The 24,353-nt window shown below is 38.1% G+C and overlaps 1 protein-coding gene across 1 annotated transcript; it reads left to right on the top strand.

Annotated features, from left to right (window-relative positions):
* The first annotated feature begins 1,480 nt into the window (after nucleotides 1-1,480).
* On the top strand, nucleotides 1,481-23,873 carry LOC131161983 (argininosuccinate lyase, chloroplastic). Its single transcript, XM_058118064.1, has 7 exons — nucleotides 1,481-1,975; nucleotides 2,108-2,371; nucleotides 13,096-13,212; nucleotides 19,835-19,983; nucleotides 22,035-22,326; nucleotides 22,977-23,141; nucleotides 23,312-23,873. The coding sequence occupies exons 1-7, from the start codon at nucleotides 1,652-1,654 to the stop codon at nucleotides 23,573-23,575; spliced, it is 1,575 nt and encodes a 524-aa protein (XP_057974047.1). The 5' UTR covers nucleotides 1,481-1,651; the 3' UTR covers nucleotides 23,576-23,873.
* Nucleotides 23,874-24,353: the final 480 nt, after the last annotated feature.

Genomic DNA, 24,353 nt, shown 5'->3' with positions numbered 1-24,353 from the left:
ATGAACTTTTTAAACTTCACGTGCCCTAATTCTGAGGGAATATTTATATTAAGTATATACTGTGAAAATTTGGGTGGTTTAGTATTTTGCATGTGTATTAGTATTTTTGTAATTTTTCAAAGGGAGTAAGATAAAAAAACTATTAAATTTAATCTGGAATAATCTTCAATTAATTTGATACCGTTCGTAGAATGAGTGTGTAGGAGGTGCTAATACCTTCCCCTCACATAACTGAACTGCCGACCCTAATCATGGTAATGCAGACCGATTCCACTCTTAATTGGGTGGTAATCATGTGTTCTAACCGCATTCTAAAAGGTTAGTGATGACTCTATCCCACCATTTTTCACGAAAATTTAAACTTATCACTTTTTTATTTCGCCCACCCCGGGGCACCCTCGTTCTCGGGTGACATTGCGACAATCATAAAAAAGAAAAAACATGCAAAGCAGAAATTAAGCAAGGCTGAATTAGAATTTTCAAATTATTTTGGTTCAATTTGGTTAACCGAATTACTTGAAAAGGTAATTCGGTTTGGTTTGGTTCAGTTTGGTTCCTTTGTTTTGTCGGTTCGGTTAACAATATTCATTAATCGAAAACTTCGATTAATTCGGTTAATTAATTGAATTTAGCTGAACAGACCGTTTGCTCACCCCTAAATGATACTGCCCTTTGCCCTCTGCCCATATGCCCAGCACAGCAGCACTCCATGTTGCCCACATGCCACATGACCCACACCTAGGCAACCCAACACGCCGTTGCCGTATGCCATTGCCATCGCCATCGCCACATGCCATCGTCGCACGCTGTTGCCGTCATTGCACGCTATCCGACTCGTCCCCCTCCCTCTCACTCTTAGTCTCCCTAAATCCCTCTCAGCTCACGATCTCGACTCTCCCTCTCTTGGTTCTTTCGAACTTCGGCATCGATTTGCATTTTTTTTTTTACATTTCACCTCTTTTTAAGATTCAATAAATAAAATAAGTACTTTTCTTTAAAAAAATAAATTTTAAAAAATTAAAATATATAATTATTTTTTAAACGAGCGAGTTAGGGTTTATATGATTGTGACCCGTTTAACATCAACCCGCTTATGACTCGATCCGTTTTCAATTCGCTCGAATCCGACTCGTGAACGTGTTTTGCCACCCCTAGGTAGAAGCTAATATGATTAATTTGGCCCATTTAGTTATGGAATCACTATTCCTTAATAAGATAAGTGACCGTAAAAAATTTGAAATTAAATGTAATACGAAATAAATAGACATTATTATGGTAAAATTTGAGAATAGTTAATTTCTGTTTATTCTTGGTCATAAACTTATAAAAAGTTTCACATTTTTATTTCATTTATAATATCAATATAATTCATTCTAAAATGCAAAACAAATGTAAAGCAAGTTTAACTTACCTAAAACAAAATAAAAAAAAATTAGATCAATTTGGCCATATGCAATGGGGTCATAATTTGGAGTAATGATGACCTAATTTGTCCCATTTTATAGAGTAGGAGTGCAGTGCGACTGTATTTTCATAATTCTGCTTTTAAATAGGGTCCTCTTCCGTTGGAATTCAGTGTTTCAGTGACTTCAGTCTCTGCCTGCACATTCTTCTCCTTCATTCAGCCGTCGTCGAGAGAGTGTCGGCGCAAATGCTGTCCTTGCCTTCTTCCTCCTCCACACTCCCTCTCTTCTCTCAGGTACCCTCCTTGTCCAACAACCTCACTCCCACTCCCCCTGCTTCCCTCTCCTTAAGCACTCCCAGGCGGTTGGGCTCCGCGCCGGCGGCCATGGAAGCCTCCCACGCCGGCCTTCCATCTGACCCTCCCAAAGAGGCCAAGCTCTGGGGCGGTCGATTCGAAAAGAGCGTCACCGACGCCGTCGAGAAGTTCACCGAGTCCATCTCCTACGACAAGGCCCTCTACAAGCACGACATCATGGGCAGCCGAGCTCACGCCTCTATGCTTGCTCGTCAGGTATGTTCTGGGGTTTTGGGTTCCCGAGAAAAGCCTAGGGAGTTAGAAATTTTTTCCGAGGAATTAAAATTCGACTACAGTTGCGTTGTGTGTGGTGGGAGTGGACTTTGATGATCTGCTGATGCGTTGTAGGGATTGATGAGTGCGAGCGACAGGGATTGTATATTGGGAGGGCTCGATGAGGTTGAGAGGCGCATTGAAGCTGGGGAGTTTGTGTGGAGGACTGATAGAGAGGACGTGCATATGAACATTGAGGCGGCGCTCACTGATTTGATTGGCGAGCCTGCGAAGAAGCTTCACACGGCGAGAAGTCGGAATGATCAAGTTTTGACGGATTTTCGACTGTGGTGTCGCGATGCTATTGATGCGATTGTTGCGCGCATTAAGAACCTCCAGGTTATATATTTTCCTTCTAGATTTGTTCTACTGCAATATTTTTTAACTCTACTGAAGCATCTTTAAATTTTCCGATCTAAGCAAATTTCAACTGAATGTTTATTTGAATTAGTCTTAAATGATCCTGCTGGGACTTACTGCTGCCCCTAAAGACCGTTCTTTTCCATTCCTTCGACGGGATGTGGATAGTTGCTGCTACAACAGGCCTAAGTCATAACATGCTGGGTGGTCCTATGTCATAGCACATCTCAGTGGGTTATTTTATCTTCACTAACATAAATTATTGGTTGTATAACTAGTGGAGAAAAGAAATGAAATGATGATGTTTCTTTTAATAAAGGGGAGAAAAGAAAGGGGATTGATTTCTGTCCCATATTATTTGCATAACTTGATGGAAATAAAAAGAAAAGAGAGTGATTTCTTCTTAAGTTGTTCAGATAAGTAAATATAAAAAAAGGATTTATTATTATTTTACTAAATTGACCTTTTATTACTTAACTAAGATGATAAACTTTCTTTCCCTTGAGGTATTTTTGGTATTTTGTGAAAGTATTATAAGGTTGGTCTCTTCTCTCTCAAAATTTCTCCACTTTTGAAGAGATTCGAAAAGAAGCTTATGATGAGGATTTACTCTCCCTCCGAATCTCTCCCGTTCACTTTTATAAGATGCAATCTAAACAAGTGAATTGAAGAGAGAGTCTCCTTTCTTTTTGATTTGTGGCCCTTTCTATGGCCCCCACAGGGGCAGCACCATTTGAAATCCCCTATCTCCTACAGGGGAACTCTAACCCTATTTTCCACCATGGAACTAGGAGATGAGGAAAATACTATCAACAAAATTTACATAAGAATCCTAATTTAAGCAAAACTCTCTTGGAGTTCAAGAAATGCAGCATATAAATTATAGAACTATTTTCTCTCACCTTTGCCAGAGAAGATTCAATCCATTCAAAAGCCTTTACATTCATTTCTTTCTAGATGATCCACAACATTGCCAAAGGAATGACATCCATTTCTCCTTATCCCTTCCCATACATTTAGTCCCTTCTTCCAGCAGCAAGATTCTTCTTCATATTATCCAGCACCACTCAATGAATCTTAATCATTGTGTATGAACCAAACACCAAAGCATTCTAAGTAGTTCGTTGAATCTTTATAGGGCTTGCAAAGAAAGCACCTTCTCACCAAACAAATACATCTTCTCTTTAAGTTGTCAAAAGTCAAAGGCTCAAAAGCCTTCTACGGGTTGCTTCCTCAGCAAAAGAATGAAACTTTGGAAGGACTTCCAGTTTTTTAATAATTCATCCTGCTCTTCAATATTCTATGCTATGATTTAATGGAGAACCCTCCATTTTTCGCCTAAAGCCCATCTAACAATTTTCAAACTCCCCCACATGCACAACAATTCCAAAAAGAAATTAAAATCCTCAAAATTGGTTCAGCCTTCCAGTCTTGGGGCCCAATTTTAAACATTGGATTCCAGTGCAGATGACTGCTACTCACAATAAGGCAGTTACTTACTGAGCATTACAAACATAAAACATGCTGCAGGAAAAAGTTACACACCTTCCAGCTTTAATGCTCCATAAATTGTTAGGTATTTCATTTCAGCCATCATCTGCAAGGGGTGTATATCTTATTCATGGATAACAGTGTTGGGGCTTTGGAATATTTTACTATATCAAACATGGTCATTCTGCATTATTTATAATAAAAATGTTATATTTTTCTTTCATTTGTTTTTATTACTTCGGCGAATCACTTTTCCTTGGTGATTCATAACCTATCAGGTGGCATGTTCTTTCTGTTACCATGGCAAAATATTTTTTGCAAAATCACATATTTTGCATCCATTTGGAAGATTATGAGAACATGTTGTTGAAGTATGTCTATATATTTGATTTTCTTAAATAAAGTCTTCTCTCTCTCTCTCTCTATTTTAAATCATTAAGTCAAGATATTTTTTCACACGATGGAATATTTTTATTGTTTTTCATCTATTTACAACATTTTGAGAATCGCTTGGTATTTGATCAAATAGGATCATTGGACAGATTTTTAGAATGTGTCTATACATATCATTTCTATAAAAATAGGGTTCATGGTTGTTTTGAATCATCAAGTCAAGTACACCTCACTTGATGTTCTCTCATTCTTTTTCTATGCGTCAAAGATTTGTTATTGAAGACCTTTTAGGGACACTTAATGTATATTGGATATGATTTTGTTCACATGCTGCTTTAATATGAACAATATCGCCTTTACATACAGCTGGGACCATTTACTGCCATGAAGAAAACCTATCAGATTTATTTCCTATTTCTTGTTGCATACCAAAGTAATGATGTATATTATCATTTTATTCATCTATTGCAATTAGCTCTATTGCTATTGTTTTTATTTTTTTATTTTTTTTATTTTATATCAACAAAGAGAAATTATATTAAAAGAGGCATCAAGGGGGATGCCACCCAAGTACAAAAGAAACAATGAGAGAGAAGCATCCCTTACTGAAAAGTATCAAGAAAATCAAGAATTATGAAGGGGTCCCTTTCAATCAGCCCATAATGTCAGCTAGAGATCATAGCAATCCAATGGTCCATGAAAGCCTGAATAGGAGAAATAATTCCTTCAAAGGCTCTTCTGTTCCTTTCTCTGCACACCGTCCATAAAATAACAGGGGGAATGAAGGAGGGAGATCTTCTTTCTTCCTTCTTTTATCTGATCCCTTTCTGTCATGAATAAGGTTGGAGACGACGACCAGAGGGGAATTCGAGCAGATCGAGGGGCTCGGCCAAGGGAACTTGTCACTAGGGAACGCAAATAGAAGGGGTCCGAGCTGGTTGTCAGATAGAAGAGATGCCGAGTTGGTTGAGGGCTCGGACAAGACGACCCATCACAGTGGAGCTCGAACAGAGGGCTTGAGGGGCTCGGATGGAACAACTGATCGTAGGGGAGCTCAAACAGAGGGCTTGAGGGGCTCGGACGGAACGACGGGTCGCAGGGGAGCTCGGACAGATGGTGCTGAGTTGGGGTCGTCAGAAAAGGTTGAACAGAGTGAGCGCGTGGGCAGGTCGGCCATTTGCAGGTCGGCTCTTCGTAGCTCGAGTCGTCGTGGGCCAAGGTATGGATCACGTGGCAGCTGGGCTGAACTCCCTTAACGGCTCATTGTTGCTTACGTGTTAAGGAGCCAACTGTAGTAGAGCGCAGGGGGTATTCCAGAATAGTTAGTTAGAGTTTGCTATGTATAAAGTTAAGGGGCAACGGGAATAGAGGGGAGTTAGAAAATTGGAATCAATTTGTTTTCTGTTTTTGGAGAGTGGCTCTCTCGAACCAGCCAACCTGTTCTTCCTTATTTCAATTTCCATTGTAAGCATTGTAGTATTAAATTCAGTTCATCCCTGTAATTTCATTCTCTTGCAAGTAATTCATTCAGTCAGGCATTACCACTCGTTTGAGTTCATTACAAATTGTGTGGAGTTCATCACCCCTTCGAGTGGATTCATTATAATTGGTATCAAAGCCAAACTCCTACCACCATGGGAGAGGGAACTCGCATGAACTAGATGTTGGAGTCCATCGCTGCCCTGAAGAGATCACAAGAAGAACATTAGAAAGCTCAGCAAAAGATGCAAATCACTCAAGCAGAACAGTAGAAGCTACTCATCACTGTGACTCAAGAGTTGGGAGCTCTCTCCAATGCGGTGAAGCGTCTTGGCAAGCAGAAATTCGACCAGGAAGGGCTAGGAGAGACATTGAGCCTCGAGTTCAGATACCAACCCCATGAGAGCTTCAATGGGGAGCAACACATTATAGACAGAGCAGGTATTCAAACTAAAACGGTGAGAGTTGATTTTCCTAAATTCAATGGTTCGGATCCAGCAGGTTGGCTCTATAGGGTCAATCATTTCTTCCTATTTCATGAAAGCCCACCCCATCAAAGGGTTTTGTTGGCCTCCTTCCACATGGAGGACAAAGCCTTGATCTGGTTTCAAGACATGGAGAGGTCTGGTCTATTAACAAGTTGGGAGACATTCGAAAGAGCCCTGCATACCCGATTTGGGGTCGCTCCCTATGACGACCCGTTGGAGCAATTATCAAACCTAAAACAAACCTCTACTGTAACCTTGTTCAAGGAATAGTTCGAGGAATTGTCCAATAGAGTCAGAGACCTTGATGAGGGCCATCGACTAAGTTTGTTCATGGGGGGATTGAAGGAGGAGATTAGGTGGGCAGTGAAACTCTTGAACCCAATCAATGTGCGTATGGCTTATGGCAAGGCCCGGATACAAGAGGAAAACCTCCTAGCAACTAAGAGGTATATCGTACCTAAGCACTCTACCCCATCTCATCACCTGGTTGTGACCAAACCAGTAGCCAAACCCAACACCCAGGTCCACAAATACGCACTAGAATAGATAAGAGAAAAGAAAAGCAAGGGGTTGTGTTTTAATTGTGATGCAAAATGGCATCCAGGGCATAAATGTGGGGCTACTAAACTTTTCTTGTTGGAAGGAAATGAGCTCAACTGTTTAAACGAGAAAGAGGAACCCCCTGAGGTCGTATGGCATGATTGTCCCGGAGAAGTAGGGGTGGAGCAGCAATCGGGAGAGGACAAAGTGGAAATTACCCTACACCCCTTGACGGGATCCCCACACTTTAAAACAATGAGAGTGGTTGGTTGTTTTAGGGGACAATCCTTTGTGATACTGGTAGACACAGGCAGCACTCACAACTTCATTGATCCAGCCCTGGTTAGGAGACTTAAGCTGACCTTGGATAGTGGTGAGAAGGTGAAGGTGAAAGTAGCTAATGGAGAAGAGATACGGTGTGAGGGAAGATGTCCAGCAGTGAGCTTTGGGGTGCAAGGGACTAGATTTGAAGCTGATGTGTACTCCTTGATTTTGGGGGGTTGTGATATTGTACTGGGAATTCAGTGGATCAGTACCCTAGGCGAAATCGTGTGGAATTTTGTAGAACTTACTATGAAGTTCCATCATAATGGAAAAATTGTTTGTTTAAGAGGACTCACTTCCCAGGGGTTAGTGGAAGAAGAAGTGGAGGGAAAATTCTCTCACTTGGAGAGAAAGGGAATCCTGCTACAACCGTTGGAAGGGATAAAAGAAGAGGCAATAGACAGCATCTCCCCGCCTCTAACTTCCTTGTTGGATGAATTTCAGCAAGTCTTTGCAGAGCCCAGGGGGTTACCACCCATTAGGTCATGTGACCATGGGATCATCTTAAGGAGGGAACTTCTCCCATCAGTGTAAGACCCTACAGATACCCTTATTTTCAAAAGGAGGAGATAGAAAGGATTGTTCGGGAGCTATTGGAGTTAGGGACCATAAGACCAAGCCATAGTCCTTACTCCTCTCTTGTTTTGTTGGTAAGAAAAGCTGATGGCACTTGGAGAATGTGTGTGGACTATCGTGCTCTGAACCAGGTTACCATTAAGGATAAATTCCCTATGCCCGTGATTGAAGAGTTGCTGGATGAGCTACATGGGGCTGAGGTCTTCTCAAAATTGGATTTGAGATCTGGGTACCATCAGATAAGGGTAAAGGCCGAGGACATCCCTAAGACCGCTTTCCGGACACACGAAGGACACTATGAGTTCCTCGTGATGCCCTTTGGGCTGACCAATGCACCATCAACCTTCCAAGGCTTGATGAATGAGGTATTCCGACCACACCTTAGAAAATTCATTCTAGTTTTCTTTGACGACATTTTGGTGTACAGCAAATCTATGGAAGAACACCTCAAACATCTAAGAATGGCCCTACAAATTCTACTCGATCAACAATTGTTTGCCAAAAGAAGTAAATGCAAATTTGCCTATGGAGAGGTGGATTATCGAGGACATTTGGTATCAGGTAAGGGGGTGAGAGCAGATCCCTCCAAATTACAAGCTATGATTGATTGGCCTTTACCTAAGACTCTCAAAGCTCTAAGAGGGTTCCTAGGTCTTACCGGGTATTACAGGAGATTTATTAAGGGGTATGGAGCCATAGCCGCACCTCTGACCAATTTACTTAAGAAAAACGGGTTCCACTAGAATGAGGAAGCTGAGAAGGCTTTTGGGGAATTAAAAGAGGCAGTGTCTACTCCCCCTGTTCTAGCCCTACCAGACTTCACAAAGAAATTCACAATTGAATGTGATGCATCAGGCAAGGGGATTGGGGCAGTACTCATGCAACAAGGGCAGCCAATAGCATACTTCAGTCAAGCCTTGAAGGGCAGAGCCCTTCTTATGTCAACCTATGAGAAAGAATTGATAGCTTTAGTGACAACAGTTAAGAAGTGGAGACCTTACATCTTAGGGAAACCATTCATTATCAAAACAGATTAGCAGAGTTTAAAATTCATGTTGGAACAAAGAATGGGTACTCCAATGCAGCAGAAGTGGATCACTAAACTACTGGGATATGATTTTATAGTACAGTACAAAAGGGGACAAGAGAATAGAGTAGCAGATGCTCTGTCCAGAAAAGAGTCAGAAGGTGAAACTCTCAAACCCAACAGACGAACATGCAACAAACAATGAGGCAAGTATAATGGTTATTTCTTTCCCCACTCTTGGGTGGATCGAAGATTTAAAAGCCTCGTATGCTGATGACGTTGAAATACAAAATATCCGGCAACAAATTCACTTGGGCACACCAGCATAAGGGTTCACTCTGAAGGATGGGTTATTATTTTACAGAGGCAAGCTATTTATAGGCCGAAAAGAACAGGTCAAGCAACAAGTATTACAAACAGTTCATGGCAATGCAGTAGTAGGGCATGAAGAATACGAAAAAACAATTCAGAGAGCCAGAAGAGATTTCTATTGGCGTGGCATGAAGAGAGAAGTTAAGCAGTTCATCAAGGAATGCCCCATCTGTCAGCAAATGAAAGGGGAAAATACGTACCTGGCGGGCTTACTACAGCCACTTCCCATCCCAGGAGAGGTGTGGACAGATCTCAGCATGGATTTCATAGAAGGTTTACCCCATTCACACGGGAAAGACGTCATTATAGTGGTGGTGGATCGTCTCTCTAAATATGCTCATTTCCTACCCCTAAGTCATCCATACACGGCAAGTCAAGTAGCACAGAGTTTCATGCAGGGCATTTTCAAATTACATGGCATGCCAAGATCAATTGTCTCCGACAGGGGAACCACATTTTAAAGTAAATTCTGGCAATAACTCTTTAGTCTACAAGGAGTCCAACTAAAATTCAGTACGGCTTACCACCCACAGACCAACGGCCAAACAGAGGTGGTGAACAAGTGCTTGGAAGGATACCTTAGGTGTTTTGTGGAAGACACGCCGAAAAATTGGGTGAAGCACTTACCATTAGCTGAATATTGGTACAATACATCTTACCACACCTCGGCGAAAACTACCCCCTTCTAGATTGTGTATGGTGTACCCCCACCACACCTCCTCAGCTATATTCCAGGGACCACCAGGGTGGCAATGGTAGACGAGTACCTCAGGGACAAGGAGGTCACCTTAGATCTCCTTAAACATAACTTGCAACAAGCGGAATAGTGAATGAAAAAGTATGCTGATCTAAAGAGAAGGGAACGGAAGTTTTCAGTGGTCAACTGGGTTTACCTTCGACTCCAACCTTATCGGAAAACAACCATGGCAGTTTGGCGGAGCTTAAAATTGTCACCGAGATTCTACGGACCCTTTCGGGTGGTACAAAAAATCGGAGAAGTGGCCTACTGACTCGAACTCCCAGAGGAAACCCAGATCCATCTGGTTTTTCATGTATCTCAGCTCAAGCCACATCTTGGGGCATCCGCTTGGGTACACCCACGGCTGCCCCCCACAGATTCCCATGGAATCCTCAGCCCAGAGCCAGAAGAGATCCTAGAACGGCGTATGAAAAAAAAGAGGAACCTTTTAGCAACTGAAATACTGGTTCGGTGGGAGGGACAGGAGAAGGAAGAGGCAACATGGGAGTGGTACCACATGATGAAGGAGAAATTCCCTCACCTTGTGGGCAAGGTGCTCTGAAGGGGAGGGTATTGTCATGAATAAGGTCGGAGACAACGACCAGAGGGGAATCTGAGCAAATCGAGGGGCTCAGCCAAGGGAACTCGTCACCAGGGAACGCAAATAGAAGGGGTTCGAGCTAGTTGTCAGATAGAAGAGATGCCGAGCTGGTTGAGGGCTCGGACGAGACGACCCATCACAGGGGAGCTCGAACAGAGGGCTTGAGGGGCTCGGACGGAATAGCTGATCGTAGGGGAGCTCAAACAGAGGGCTTGAGGGGCTCGGACAGAACGACGGGTCGCATAGGAGCTCGGACAGATGGTGCTGAGCTGGGGTCGTTAGAAAAGGCCGAACAAAGTGAGCGCGTGGGTAGGTCGGCCATTTGTAGGTCGGCTCTTCACAGCTCGGGTCGTTGTGGGCCAAGGCGTGGATCACGTGGCAGCTGGGCTGGGTGCTGGGCTGAACTCCCTTAACGGTTCATTGTTGCTTACGTGTTAAGGGGCCAACTGTAGTAGAGCGCGGGGGGTATTCCAAAATAGTTAGAGTTTGCTATGTATAAAGTTAAGGGGCAGCGGGAATAGAGGGGAGTTAGAAAATTGGAATCAATTTGTTTTCTGTTTCTGGAGAGTGGCTCTCTCGAACCAGCCAACCTGCTCTGCCTTATTTCAATTTCCATTGTAAGCATTGCAGTATTAAATTCAGTTCATCCCTGTAATTTCATTCTCTTGCAAGTAATTCATTCAGTCAGGCATTACCATTCGTTTGAGTTCATTACAAATTGTGTTGAGTTCATCACCCCTTTGAGTGGATTCATTACACTTTCCAAGCCCACAGTCCACCTTCAACTGTAATTGCAGTGACCAACTTTTGATTTACAATGGAGACAGTTAGGTTCCACAGTTTCTTGGTGCATGAACAATGCCTAACGACGTGATCAACCTTTTCCTCATACTCTAGATGTAAAAAGCATCTATTGACAAGAGGGAAACCTTTTTTCTAGAAGATCGTCTATAGTAAGGATTTTTCATGTAGTAGCTTCCCATGTGAAAAAGGAAACCTTTGAAGGGTTTGTCATTTTCCAAATCAGCTTCCAAGGGAAGTTAGTTTTGCTCCCAGCCGGGGAACCAAGGCTTAGTTTGCCCCCCTGTGGCTTTTTAAAAGGACCTTTTAAAAAAGAGCTGATGAAAAGAAGCTTTTTGATATTGTTTTAAAAATGTTTTGTGTCCCTATGGAAAAGGAGCTGTTAGAAAGAAAAAGTTGGCTTTGAGTGTTTGGTAAAAAAGTTGTAAGGTGCCTAAAAGCATTTGAAATGACTAGAATAGATTTGTTCTTTTAGGAAATATAATTATTGCAGTGATAGTTTTGTAATATTTGAAAAAAATTAGGACAACAATGGAATTGAATAATTTATTGGAGAAAAAAGCTAGCTTTTAGCTTTTAAAAGTTTCAAATTTGTAAATTTCAAAAGCTCACCAAAAAAGCTAAAAGCTGGAAAAGCTGTTTACCAAACACATTCGACCCAGTTTTTACTTAAGAAGGAGAAGTTGAGGCAAAAAAAGGGGGGAGGGTGGGCAAACTCACCCTAAGGTGATAGAAAGAGCTAACATTGAAGTTCCCATAATTCCTCAAAACCCATTTGAGCTTATCAGAATTGGTTGACAATGAGACTTATAGAGATTGCTGAAAAAATCTGTAAGAGTATTGAGTTTGCAGTTGGAAGCATTTCTATTCAAAGGAATACTCCAAACAATCCCTTGACTAGTGAACTACATGTGTTGGCTAATAAGGGCATCTTTTGTTGCTCGCAAGTTTGAAGATGGAAGGGAAAGAAGAGCTGAGTTGGAATTTGGGAATTCTGCACCAATTATCATGCCAGAAGAACATCTCATCTCCGTTCCCCACATGGAAGTAGATGAGAGGGAAGAAGTTCTCCCATCCCCTTCTGATTTATCTCCACTAACCTGTACTGTGAGCTTCCTTTGAAACTTTTTGAGGTCCAACCATTATGATGGAGACCATACTTGATAGCAATGAGATCCTGCTAGAAGTGATTTTTCTCAATCATGAATCTCCAAAACTATTTTCCCAAAAGGGCCTTACTAAAGATAGTAAGGGATCTGAGGTAAAGGCCGCCCTTTTGTAAAGATTGTTTAACCACTCTCCATTTAACAAGATGATATTTGAAAATGTCACCCATGTTCCCCCAAAGGAATCTTCTTTGGATACTTTCCAATCTCTTGGAACTGCACTAGGGATAGGGAAGAGAGACATGAAGTAAACTGGCAGATTGGGCAGAGTACTTTCAATGAGGGTGAGTTGGCCGCCTTTTGACAAAAATTTCCTTTTCCAACCAGCGAATTTCGTTTCAAACCTGTCAACAATGAGATCCCAAATATTCTTATCCTTAAACTTTGCTCCCAAAGGGAGGCCGAGATGGGTAGTAGGGAAGGCACTGATACTTGCAAGAAAAGGACCACGATCGCAGATCCCTATTGGAATGATTTCACAACAATAGCAGTAGCTCTACTGCTATTGTTGTTTAACTATCAACAGATTAGTCCTCCCATATAATATAATATTTTTATTTAATTCTAGATGTCATTAAATTGCTTCTTTGGCAGACAATTCATTGTCATTGATTCATTATTTATTTGTTAAGTGTCTCTCTTTCTCTCTCCAATAAAAAAAATAAAACTGTCCAGCCTTGTAATATATTATTATTGTAATATGCAGGTTGTGCTGGTGACCTTGGCTGTAAATAATGAGGGCCTGATTGTCCCTGGTTATACTCATCTACAAAGAGCACAACCTGTTCTGCTGCAACATAATCTCTTGGCATACATTGAGCAGGTTTGAGCTTATTAATTTTCATACGATCTTCATTGCATAGGAAGGTTTATACTGTTACATATGTGATTGACTGAGCAATGACATCATGATAATGGGGTTGATGTTTGTTTTGTTTTCTGCTGCTGACTGTTATTGATGCTAGTCTTGTTCTCTTCGCAGTGATGAAATTTGGAGCCCATGGCTCTATATTCCATTTTTTGTTTTCATACCTATTTCATTTGCTCTTCCTTTGTGCCCTTTGCTCCACAACCCCACACTAGTACATATATTGAGTAGCACTACCAGTGTTTTACTGCTTGAAACACATCTTTAAAAAAAAGCCTTGTTGTGAATGAAATGTTTCAAATGTTGGTTGATACCTTGGCGTGTTTGCTATTGCAACATTTGTTACCAATGCCAGTAGCAAGGGATATAATGTGACAGAACAAAATAACAATGTTTACTAAGTGGTAATATTCTTCATTCTGGAGAGATATTTTTTAATTTTTTGTGCTACTTTTTGGAACCTTGTGAGTAGCTTTTAATATATAATTCTTCATGAACTATGGTTAAAGTGGGAGTGTAGAACAGAGGGCACATTTAAACCAGTCTGTAGAACATCTGTTATTATTTTCTTATTGTATTTTGTGGAGTGAAGCATGCTTTCTTCCTATGTCATTATTGCATTGTTGTCAAATCAAGATTCAAATCGTGAATCAAAATTCCAATTTTGGGAATCAGGAATTGAGAATTGAAATGAATTGTAAGATTGAGCACAAATTTCTAAAATCAATTCTAAATTACATGCATATATTGACAATGAGCAAAATAGTACAATACATTTAAATTTTGACAATAAGATCATATTCCATGTGTATTTTCCCTAAACAAATGAAAAGTAAGGGAATGAGTCAAGAATTATTATTAAAGGAAAATGAACTTTATGCAGTTTAAGAGAAGGAATCAAGAAAAAATAATAAAAGCTCAACTTTTGCTGTTTATCAATAGTTAAATAAATAATATTTCTTGCATTTTATTTCTTAAATTAAAAATAAAAAAAAAATAATTAACTTTAAAAATGATGATAATTGAACAAATTACTAACATATTCAACTTTTGAGTCTTAACAACCAAATCAAACATACTACCTTGGCCATTGAGTGTTCAGTCCCATCTTCCCAATTGCAGAACACTATACTACGAGAGTGAAGAATGTTTTGTCAAGGCAAAATAATACCTCGAGTTCTGTTTTCTTTTCTTTTTTAGCACAAAACTGACATAGAAAAGGAATCGAAGGTAATCATGTGAAAAAATAAAAAATAAAAAAATAAGGCAACAAAAATGGGGGTTTTTAAACCAATTGGGTCTATTACGACACAATAGGCTAGAATCATGTGCATCTATAGATTCAGATCAATTTGTAGATTCATGAGGTGAATCAATAGATTTGGAAATGATTTAGTTGTTTTTAGATTCGCTAGTAGGATTTGATTCGATTTGGTGTGAAATTGATACAAATCGTATGAATAAATCTGTGAATCATAAGGTTCTAACTATGCATTATTGTAATGTTGATCTTGTGTGTGTGTGTAGCCTAAATTATTTTTTGTACTAAAATATCCCTGTCTTCTAAAAATAAGATGGGGCATTCTTTAAAAATGTTAAATTTAATCCAAATTATATACATTTATATATAGAGTATTTAGTTTAGATATCTTAATATTGGAAAATGAAATTTTCTATGTATTGCTTTGATTTGCTTCCTAGATTGGTTGAGAAAGATTTCATGTTGCAAAACTTTATAAATTTATACAAGTAAAAGATTGGTTATTTATTATTAAATTTGGAATTTCAACAGATATCTAATTGTTATCATCTTTATCTATAGTGTGACTCAATGTTTTAAAAGGCAAAGTCTTAAGGCAAGGTGTTTTAACCCTTAAGAGGTGAGGCATAAGCCTTAACGTGTTGGGGCGTATGCCTTTTGAGAATTTGTTTTTTTGATAAAAAAATGTAAAAAAATATATGTATTGTAAAAATAAAGAGAAAATTAAGAAAACTACAAATATAATGTAAAAAAGAAAAATTAGATATATTCTGCAAACTACTTGGTGGCCATTCAAAAATTGCTAACTTGAGTACATGACTTAAATCATGACGAGATAGCTATAATACTATAAAGTTCAAACTATTTTCATGATCTAAAATACAACTCTCAGTTATTTTGGAAAGCTTGAGTTTCAAAAATTTTAAAAATCAACTCATATTATGACATTGCTTTTATATAAACATGTAGTTAAAATTTTCTAACTAATTCTAACTTGAGAATCACACACCCAAAATACTTGAGCCTTAACTAAAAAGGCGCAAAAGGCATGCCTTTTGTGAAAATGTGTAAGCCTTAGCAAGTAATGCTTAGCCTTTTTGGAATTTGGTATTTTAGATTGAGTCGCAAGGCGTTTTAGGCATGTCTTGTCTTGAGTAGGGGTGGCAAAACGGGCGGGCGGGCCGGGTTTGGGCGGGTCGTCAACGGGTTGGGTCATAAACGGGTTGGGTCATAAACGGGTTAATGTTAAATGGGTCATACACATGTCAACCCTAACCCGCCCGTTTAATAAACGGGCGGGTCACGGGTCAACTGTTTAATAAATAATTATATATTTTAATTATATATTTTATTTTTTATTTTTAAAAATACTTATTTTATTTATTGAATCTAAAAAAAAAAAGGGTGAAATGTGAAAAGAAAGATGCAAAATCGCAGATCGTCGGGGTCTGATTGCCTGAGAGAACTAAGAGAGGGAGGTTGACCGTTGATGTCGTCACGCGGAACTCAGAGTGAGAGGGAGAATCAAGATCGTGAGCTCACTGAGGTCTGAGTTGAGAGGGACTTAGGAACCAGGAAGACTGAGAGTGAGAGGGAGGGGGGCGAGCTGGACAGGCAGACAGCGTGTGGCGTGGGCAACAACGACAGCGTGCGGCGTGGGCGACGGCGTGCGGCGTGGGCAACGGCGACGGCGTGCGGCGTGGGCAACGGCGACGGCGTGCAGCGTAGGTGACGGTGATGGCGTGTGGTGTGGGCGACGACGATGGCGTGCGACTGGGCTGCTAGAACCGAGAGGAGAGGACCGAGATGAGAGGCTGAGAGAGTGGGAGGCTGAAAGTCGAGAGGCTGGGAGCCAAAGGAGAGCGAAGCACCGAAGGCTAAAATCCAGAGGAGAGTGAAGCACCGAAGGCCGCCAGAGGAGAGCGAGAGAAGCTTGAAGGCTAGAAGAGATTTGGGGTTTTTTGTTAGGGTTGGACAGAATGGGTGATGACAAATGTAAATAATATAAAGGATGCAAATTAACGGGTCACCCGGCGGGTGACCCGCCCGAACCCGGTTAACCCGTTTATAAACGGGTCAACCCGTGACCCGCCCAAGTATTAAACGGGTCTACTTCTTTAAATCCGGACCCGTTTTAAACGGGTGGGTCCGGGTGACCCAACGGGTTATGACCCGTTTTGCCAGGCCTAGTCTTGAGGTGAGCCTCAAGGCGAGCCTTAATTGAGCCTTTTAAAGCACTGGTGTAAATCATCTTGTGGATTCTTTTAAAAATATGCCCAACATTCTAACTATATTTAAATAAAATTATTTAGAATTATATTTTGAGTATTAAGTTTAGATTGGTCAAGATTATAGAATAAAATTTTTTGTGCAGGACTTCAATTGGCTTCCTGTAATGTATAGAAGGATTTTATTTCTATTGCAGAGTATTAAATAATTTTTTTGTGCTTAAAATTTCTGTGACTTATTATTAGTCTTTTGACTTCAACAAATATCTAAGAATGAATAATGAAAATCATTTCATGTACAAAAATATCTATGCTATTAAAATTAAGTAGAAGATTCTTAAAAGAATTAAGCGTGGATGAAATATTATATAACATTACATTTGAATTATTCAGGGTGTATATGTCAAAATTTGAACCTAAAATTTTTTTTTGTGGCTTTGATTCGCTTTCTATGCCAGTTAAAAAATTTTATTTTCATTTCATAATAAATAAATATTTTTCAATTAAAATATTTATGATTTATAAAATGATATACTTGGAGAAGGTTGTTAGATTTTATTTTTGCCTATTAACATGAACCCTAAACACTTGGAGAAGGTTGGAGAATCACCTTGAAATTTATCTTGAACATCTCATTCTTTATACGCATTTGAGCATCAAAATTCTTATTTTCTCCTACCCTTCTTGAAAATCATTTTTGGGGAAAATCTTTTTGGGGTTTTATTTGAAAAGGCTTGAGCTTATATCATCCTTTATATATATTACTTGAAGGCCTTTTCTTTTATTGTTATATTTTTCAAAGATCAAATTTCTCCCATACTTTTTATTTAGGAAATTATTTTTGGAGAAATTTATTTTGAGTTTTTGTTAAAGGCTTGAGCTTATGTCTTCTCTCATATATATTGCTTGAAAGCCTTTTATTTTTTTATGATATTTTGAAAGTTAAAATTTCTCCCATACTCTAGAATGTGAAAATTATTTTTGGAGAAATTTTTGAGTTATTCAAGTAAGGCTTGAGCATATATTTCACATTCATAAATATATATATATATATATATATATATATATTGCTTGAGAGCCTTCTTGCTATTTCATAAGTTCAATCATATTGAAAAAGAAAACCCTAGTTTCTCCCTTTCTCATATTTGGATATATTTTTTTTGGAGAAAATGTTCGGGTTATTCAAGATGGCTTTGAGCATATTTTCATTGATAAATATCTTGCTTGAAAAGCTTCTTGAGAAAGGCTAGAGCATGTATCTACACTCATATACTTTGCTTGGAACCCTATTGCGTTTGATATTGCAAAGGTCATATTTATGAAAAATCATTTTCCATACTCTTACTCTTTCAATTGGAAAATATTTTTGAGAGAAAACCCATACTCTGCCGAGCTTCATTTTATAAATCATATGAGAGTGCATTTGGAGAAGGTTGTTAGATTTTATTTTTGCCTATAAATATGAACCCTAAACACTTGGAGAAGGTTGGAGAATCACCTTGAAATTTATCTTGAACATCTTTTGATTCTCCCTCATTATACCCATTTGAGCATCAAAATTCTTATTTTCTCCTACTCTTCTCCAACCTTCTTGTAATATGATATACTTAGTATATTCTATTAATATAGTAGGCCCATAAAACATACACTAAATTAGAAAAATTCTATTATTTTGTTTGTTAAATTTATAAAAAAAATCTAATAAATTTAGACCAACAAGTTTTATTGTGTATTCTAAGCTTTAAAGTTACAATATTATAATCATAAAATTTATCATTAAAAAAAATAGAAGTATTAAAAACTTGAGCTAGAAAAAAACTAAAAAAAAAAGAATTAGAAGTTGAAAAATATTGAAAAGAAATATCAAATTACTAATATGATCAAAATAAGTAAAATTTTAAGAAAACATTGTCTGCTTCAAGTTGTTGATAAATGCATGTATTGTGAATGTATCATTATTATCCTAATTATAACCTTTTCTCCCTCTTCACTTCGCTAATTGGGATTGGTGTACAAAATGAAAAATGAGAGACCATGAGAAGAAAAAGAATAGTTTTTTATTTTTTATATTTTTATTTTTTTTCCCAAAAAAATTGCCTGTAACAGTTCTGTAGCAATCCATAACAGCCACAATGGTTAAAAATTTTATTCCTACCTCTTTAGTGGTGCACAATGGTGTTGGGGCCAAAAATCCATTACATAATTGTTTCCCAACTGCTATTTAAAACCATGGCATATCACAAAAGTGTTGCTTACTAAAAAGTTGAATCCAACACATTTTGGACATGTGCCATGCCATGTCAAATGCATCATGCTTCCGACACGTGTTGGATACTCAAACTCAAGGGATCCAAGAGTGTCAGGCATCCTATAGCACTGTCTTAGACACTCATTTTCTTTTAGTATGTTTTCACATCGTAACATATGAATCAGTATGTTGCATCTTGGATGTGAAGTTGTACCAAGACCTATGCAGTGAGTATAGCAACCCTTTAACTAGGGACTTGGGGTTTTGTATTGTCTTTGTTATCTTTGCTTGGTTTTTCTACAATAAAATGCTCTTTTAACGATTTTTGAATCTTGAAACCCAGAGTTTAATGGCTACTATGGCTTATATGCTAATATTTTCTGCACAAAAATTAGCTTCAAAATGTACACAGTATTTAGATTAGTTTCCAAAGAGAATTATGTGGCACAAAGCTGACCAAAAATGTTTTTTATTGGCTGAATATTTTTGTAAAGTTCATCAACTTCGATAACTGGAACTGAATCCAAAGTTTCTGCTATGTATGGTGATGCTTGTATATAGTCCAAGTTTAAATTTGTGCGCTACACCATTAGTATACCATGTGCTCATGGTTGGTTGGTTAGCAATACCATTGTTATCTGATACATTTGAAGTAAACAATAGAAGATGCTGATTTTGAACACCATATTGCTCATTTTCACTTACATATATCACGTTTTTTTTTTTTTCTCTTTGAGTCTGTCTCCCTTAGCTTTTTTTGTTGCCTTATTTTTTTTTGTGGGGGAAATGGAAGGTTAGCAGATTCCCTGTTCTAATATTAGTTTGCATTTTGTGATATAGCTTGAACGTGATGCTGGTCGTTTACTAGATTGCAAAGTTAGGCTGAATTTCTGCCCTCTGGGTGCATGTGCGTTGGCTGGCACTGGCCTTCCTATTGATAGGTTTATGACTTCTGAAGCTTTAGGATTCACTGCTCCCTTGAGGAACAGGTATGTATTGGAGCTACTCTAAAAATTTAGCCTTTTGCATTGTTGGTGTTGAAATTGTTTATTTTGTAACAATATCCATTAATGGTTGTTAGATTACTACTTTACCTAAAAGCTTAGTGTCTGTTTGGTATTGTTGTTGTTTTCTGTTTTTTGTTTCTATTTCTCCATAGTGAAGAAACCGGTTATAAGAACGCCTTTATTTATATTGTCAGTTTTCTATTTCTGTTGCCGGTTTTCAATTGTTTGCCAAAAAATTGCAAACCAGATTTTTTGATTTTTAGTTGTTTTGGCAACCTATTGCCAGAAATTTTAATATCCAGAAATAGTATTTTTGGATTAAATTATTCATTTTATACACTTTAAAAATAAAATCAAAATTAAATGATTATATGAATTTAAATATAATTAAAATAAAAATATATAAATTTCAAAAAATAATAACAAAGTCAATTACAAAATACTTTTACTATTTTTCAATTGTCATGATCAATAAAGTTTTTATTATAGAATAACTTTTGAAAGTAGAACAATTAAGTAAAATTATTATAATAAAATTTATTTTTATTATAGTAATTTTTTAATAAGTATTATTCGTAGTTTTATTATTTTAATCATATTTTTATATTATTATTTGATTTAAAATGAAAATCAGCATTTTTTAAATTAAAATTTTAATTTATATAAGTTTTATAAATGTTAATCAAACAAGTTACTGGTTTCTAGTTTCTAGTTTTTATTTTTGGTTTTTGGTTTTTGGTTTTTGTTTTCCGTTCCTCTAATTTTTTTACAGTGATACCAAACAGTCCCTTAAGCTATTTAGTTGTAGGCTAACAATGTATATCAGAATTCAACACTCCCCTGCATGTGGACCCCAATAGCATGTGGAGAGCTAAACAAATGATAAATAACACCTATTACAGGATACAATAATTCTTAAACACCACACAATGCAGGTAACAAGACTAGAACTCAGGACCTAACCAGCTCTGATACCATGTTAGATTACCACTTTACCTGAGTGGACCAGCAATGATATCAAGCTTTAACAGTGGTAATTGAAGTCATGTCTATGGGTGCATTACTGTGTGGAACTTTATGATCTATCTATAAATGGTTATTGGAGTTATATCTATCAAGAGCCTGTGAAATTTGGTATGACTTAGTAGATTTGTAGCTGCAGCTTTGATTGCACATATCTTTAATATTAGTTCCTAATTGTGCTTCTGGAGTGGATGTGGAGGACATACCCATATATGAGATATTTAAGGTTGTCTCAGATCAGCTTTTATGAAATCATGGGCTTCTGACATATAATGTGCCTAATAAGGTGGATGTTCCATAGTCATCACTTATGGGTTTGCCTCATGGGTGTTGGAGCCTAGAGGGCAATAGAAGCATTGATTTTGTATTGTCCACATTTCATTTAGTTGGGAAAGCTGAGATGTTATCTACAATTTCATAACCTGCTTAGCCCAGACAATGTATAAGGTCCATGAAGGACACAACCATTTAATGTTTGATAATTATATTTCTCAGGGTTTCTTATTTGTTCCTTTCTCCTGTTAGTATCTGCTGCCGTTTTGAATATTTGACATAAAATATACATGGAATAATTATGGAGAATTAATTGCGAGAAGACCTTAGCACTGAAACTGTTAAACTATGTTACTACTGGAAATTTTTGTTGTTAAGATGAGGGATCATTTATATTGGTAGAGATTAACGCAATCAAGGAAGGAAAATCAGAAGACCATCCATGGGAATATTCACAATGTTTTAGCATGTTTAAATAATGAGTTATGGCTGTGTTAGTATCATGTGCTTCTCTGATTGTATACCATATGATAGCCTAAATGGGCCTCAGTGATGGTGGTCCATGGTCCTTTTGCATCATTTTATTTTTTTTTTTGGTGGTGATTTGCATGTGTATATATATATTTGGGAGGGGCTGGGAGACATGGGATTGTTGCAAGCAAAAATGGCTTCTATTTGCCTGCACATTAATGTTTGGCTTCATTGAATAATTGGTTAAATCTCAATATGTGAAATAGCATTGATGCAGTTTCAGACCGTGATTTTGCCTTGGAGTTTCTTTCTGCTAATTCTATCATAGCCATTCATCTTTCTCGGCTTGGCGAAGAATGGGTATTGTGGGCTTCAGAGGAGTTTGGATTTCTCACTCCTAGTGATTCTGTTTCAACTGGAAGTAGCATAATGCCTCAGAAGAAAAACCCAGATCCAATGGAACTTGTTCGTGGAAAATCTGCTAGAGTTGTGGGGGATCTCACAACCCTTCTCCTACTGTGCAAAGGACTTCCTCTGGCTTATAATCGTGATTTGCAGGTAGAGTAATTTCGTACATTTAGCGCAAGAAAAGCCTGCTAAACTAGTTCTCTGTATATATTGCTCTGCAGTTATTTACTCTTAAGGATGTGTTGTTTCAGTTGCTAAGGTTTACAGACTGGACTGAATAGTATTGGACTGGGCTAGTTATGATATCTTGTCTTGTGTTTGGATTGTTATCTGTAAGGACATACAAATCATTCACAAGACCAAACTACCCTCAATGGAAAGAATAACATGTTAAAAAGAAAAAAGAAAAAGCAGAAGGCACCCCAATCCTTTTGGTTACTGAGATTGCTTAGACTCTTGCTGGCCGGTGGTGTGGGGGTGGGGCAATCTGCGAGCCTTATACGTTATACCATGAAAAATGGGTTGAGGCCTCTCTCTTGGCTAGTCCTATCCCACACTTGTATTTGATGCAAACATAGGCTAAGGGTACTTAGCCTTGTGTAGCCTGGCCTAGCCAAGCCACAAATAAACATATCTAAAACTACTCATCATACTGATTCAAATATGCTGTTTTCTATTTTTTGATTTCTTATTCCTTCAATACCTTGAGATATTTCTTTTTTCACGAATTTTCATGCAAATGTTGTTTTTTTTTTTTTTTTTTTGTTTTGTTTTGTTTTGTTTTTTTTTTCTTGAAACAGGAAGATAAGGAGCCTGTATTTGACAGTGTCAAGACAGTGGTAGGGATGCTTGAAGTGTCCGCAGAGTTTGCTCAGAACATTACTTTTAACCGGGAGAGAATACAGAAGGCTTTGCCTGCCGGTCATCTTGATGCCACAACACTAGCAGATTATCTTGTGATTAAGGCAAGTCAGTTCCTTTGATTGGCATAATCCTCATAAAATAATTTATGCTTCTTTAATCCTCAAATTTCCAAATAACTACTAATCTTGTATTTTCTTTTTCTTCATGGCTCTTTTTAAATAAGCTTTTTTCCCTCATTTAATAATGGTTAACTGTTGGCATTTTGCTGCAGGGAGTACCTTTCAGGACTGGTCATGACATAGTTGGAAGGTCTGTAGCTTTGTGCGTCTCAAAGAACTGCCAGCTCCAGGACCTTAGTCTTGATGAGCTGAAGAGTGTAAGTTCTGTGTTCGATGAGGATGTATATGAGTTCCTTGGAGTAGATAATGCTGTCAAGAAATTCTGTTCCTATGGTTCCACTGGTTCAGAGTGTGTTGCCAATCAACTTGACTACTGGATTGCTAAGCTTGATCTCAACACAGAGAAACATCACTGAAAAAATGCTGATGCCATTAGTTACTTAAGATCGAATACCTGCCATATTCAAGAAGCAATAGATTTATGGGAACTTGGGAATGGTGATGGGCAAAGCTCAGATGGAGAACTTGGAACGGGTGAACGTGGTTGACATTAAAGGTTCCAAAATTATCGTCAGTTCCCAATTTTTCTAGACGTTAACGTCATATTTATTTTTGGCAATTGTGTACTGTACAGAGGAGTACCCTGAGTGGACTCCATTCTGGGATTGCTCAAAACATTGTTTTTGGTAAATAAATGAGGTTTTGTGGTGTTTCCATTTAAGTTTATAGACCATAGGTTTTATCCAAAAGGAGTTAGCCGCTAATTGCTTTTGAAATTTTGAATTCTGAAGTCTAGGAGTTGTTTTGGCGACTTCAGGATATATTGGTGTTGAACAGTGTATGGTTTTTAGTCTAAAATGTTAAGATAACCTAACTCTTGTATAGTTATATATATATATATATATCTCAAAGTTATAAGTACACTAAGTGATATTCACTTCTTGTATAGTTGTCTTTTTTACTTTCTTGTTGGTATCAGAGCAAGGTTAGGTTTTTTGTTTAAGGTCTGGGTTCTCAATTGAGTTGTATGCTCTGCATTCGCCGGCTTGTGCATCAGAAAGCTTTATTGGTAGTAGAATGAGTGGAATGCTTTATACTTGCCACTTTTAGTGGATCGTGTATATCAGAAAACTCTGTCTACTATTTTCCTGGTGACTTTTTCTCGGCGAATTTTCCGGTGACTCCGTCAACTTT

The sequence above is a fragment of the Malania oleifera genome, chromosome 8, assembly GCF_029873635.1.
Source record: "Malania oleifera isolate guangnan ecotype guangnan chromosome 8, ASM2987363v1, whole genome shotgun sequence".
Classification (NCBI taxonomy): domain Eukaryota; kingdom Viridiplantae; phylum Streptophyta; class Magnoliopsida; order Santalales; family Ximeniaceae; genus Malania; species Malania oleifera.
This window is presented reverse-complemented; position numbering and strand designations above follow the sequence as displayed.

Excerpts from the sequence above, each read along its gene's own strand:
- LOC131161983 (XM_058118064.1), top strand. The coding sequence starts at position 1,652 with ATGCTGTCCTTGCCTTCTTCCTCCTCCACACTCCCTCTCTTCTCTCAG. Across the intron at positions 1,976-2,107 it reads CCTCTATGCTTGCTCGTCAG|GGATTGATGAGTGCGAGCGA; the intron begins GTATGTTCTGGG and ends GATGCGTTGTAG. Across the intron at positions 19,984-22,034 it reads ACTGCTCCCTTGAGGAACAG|CATTGATGCAGTTTCAGACC; the intron begins GTATGTATTGGA and ends TATGTGAAATAG.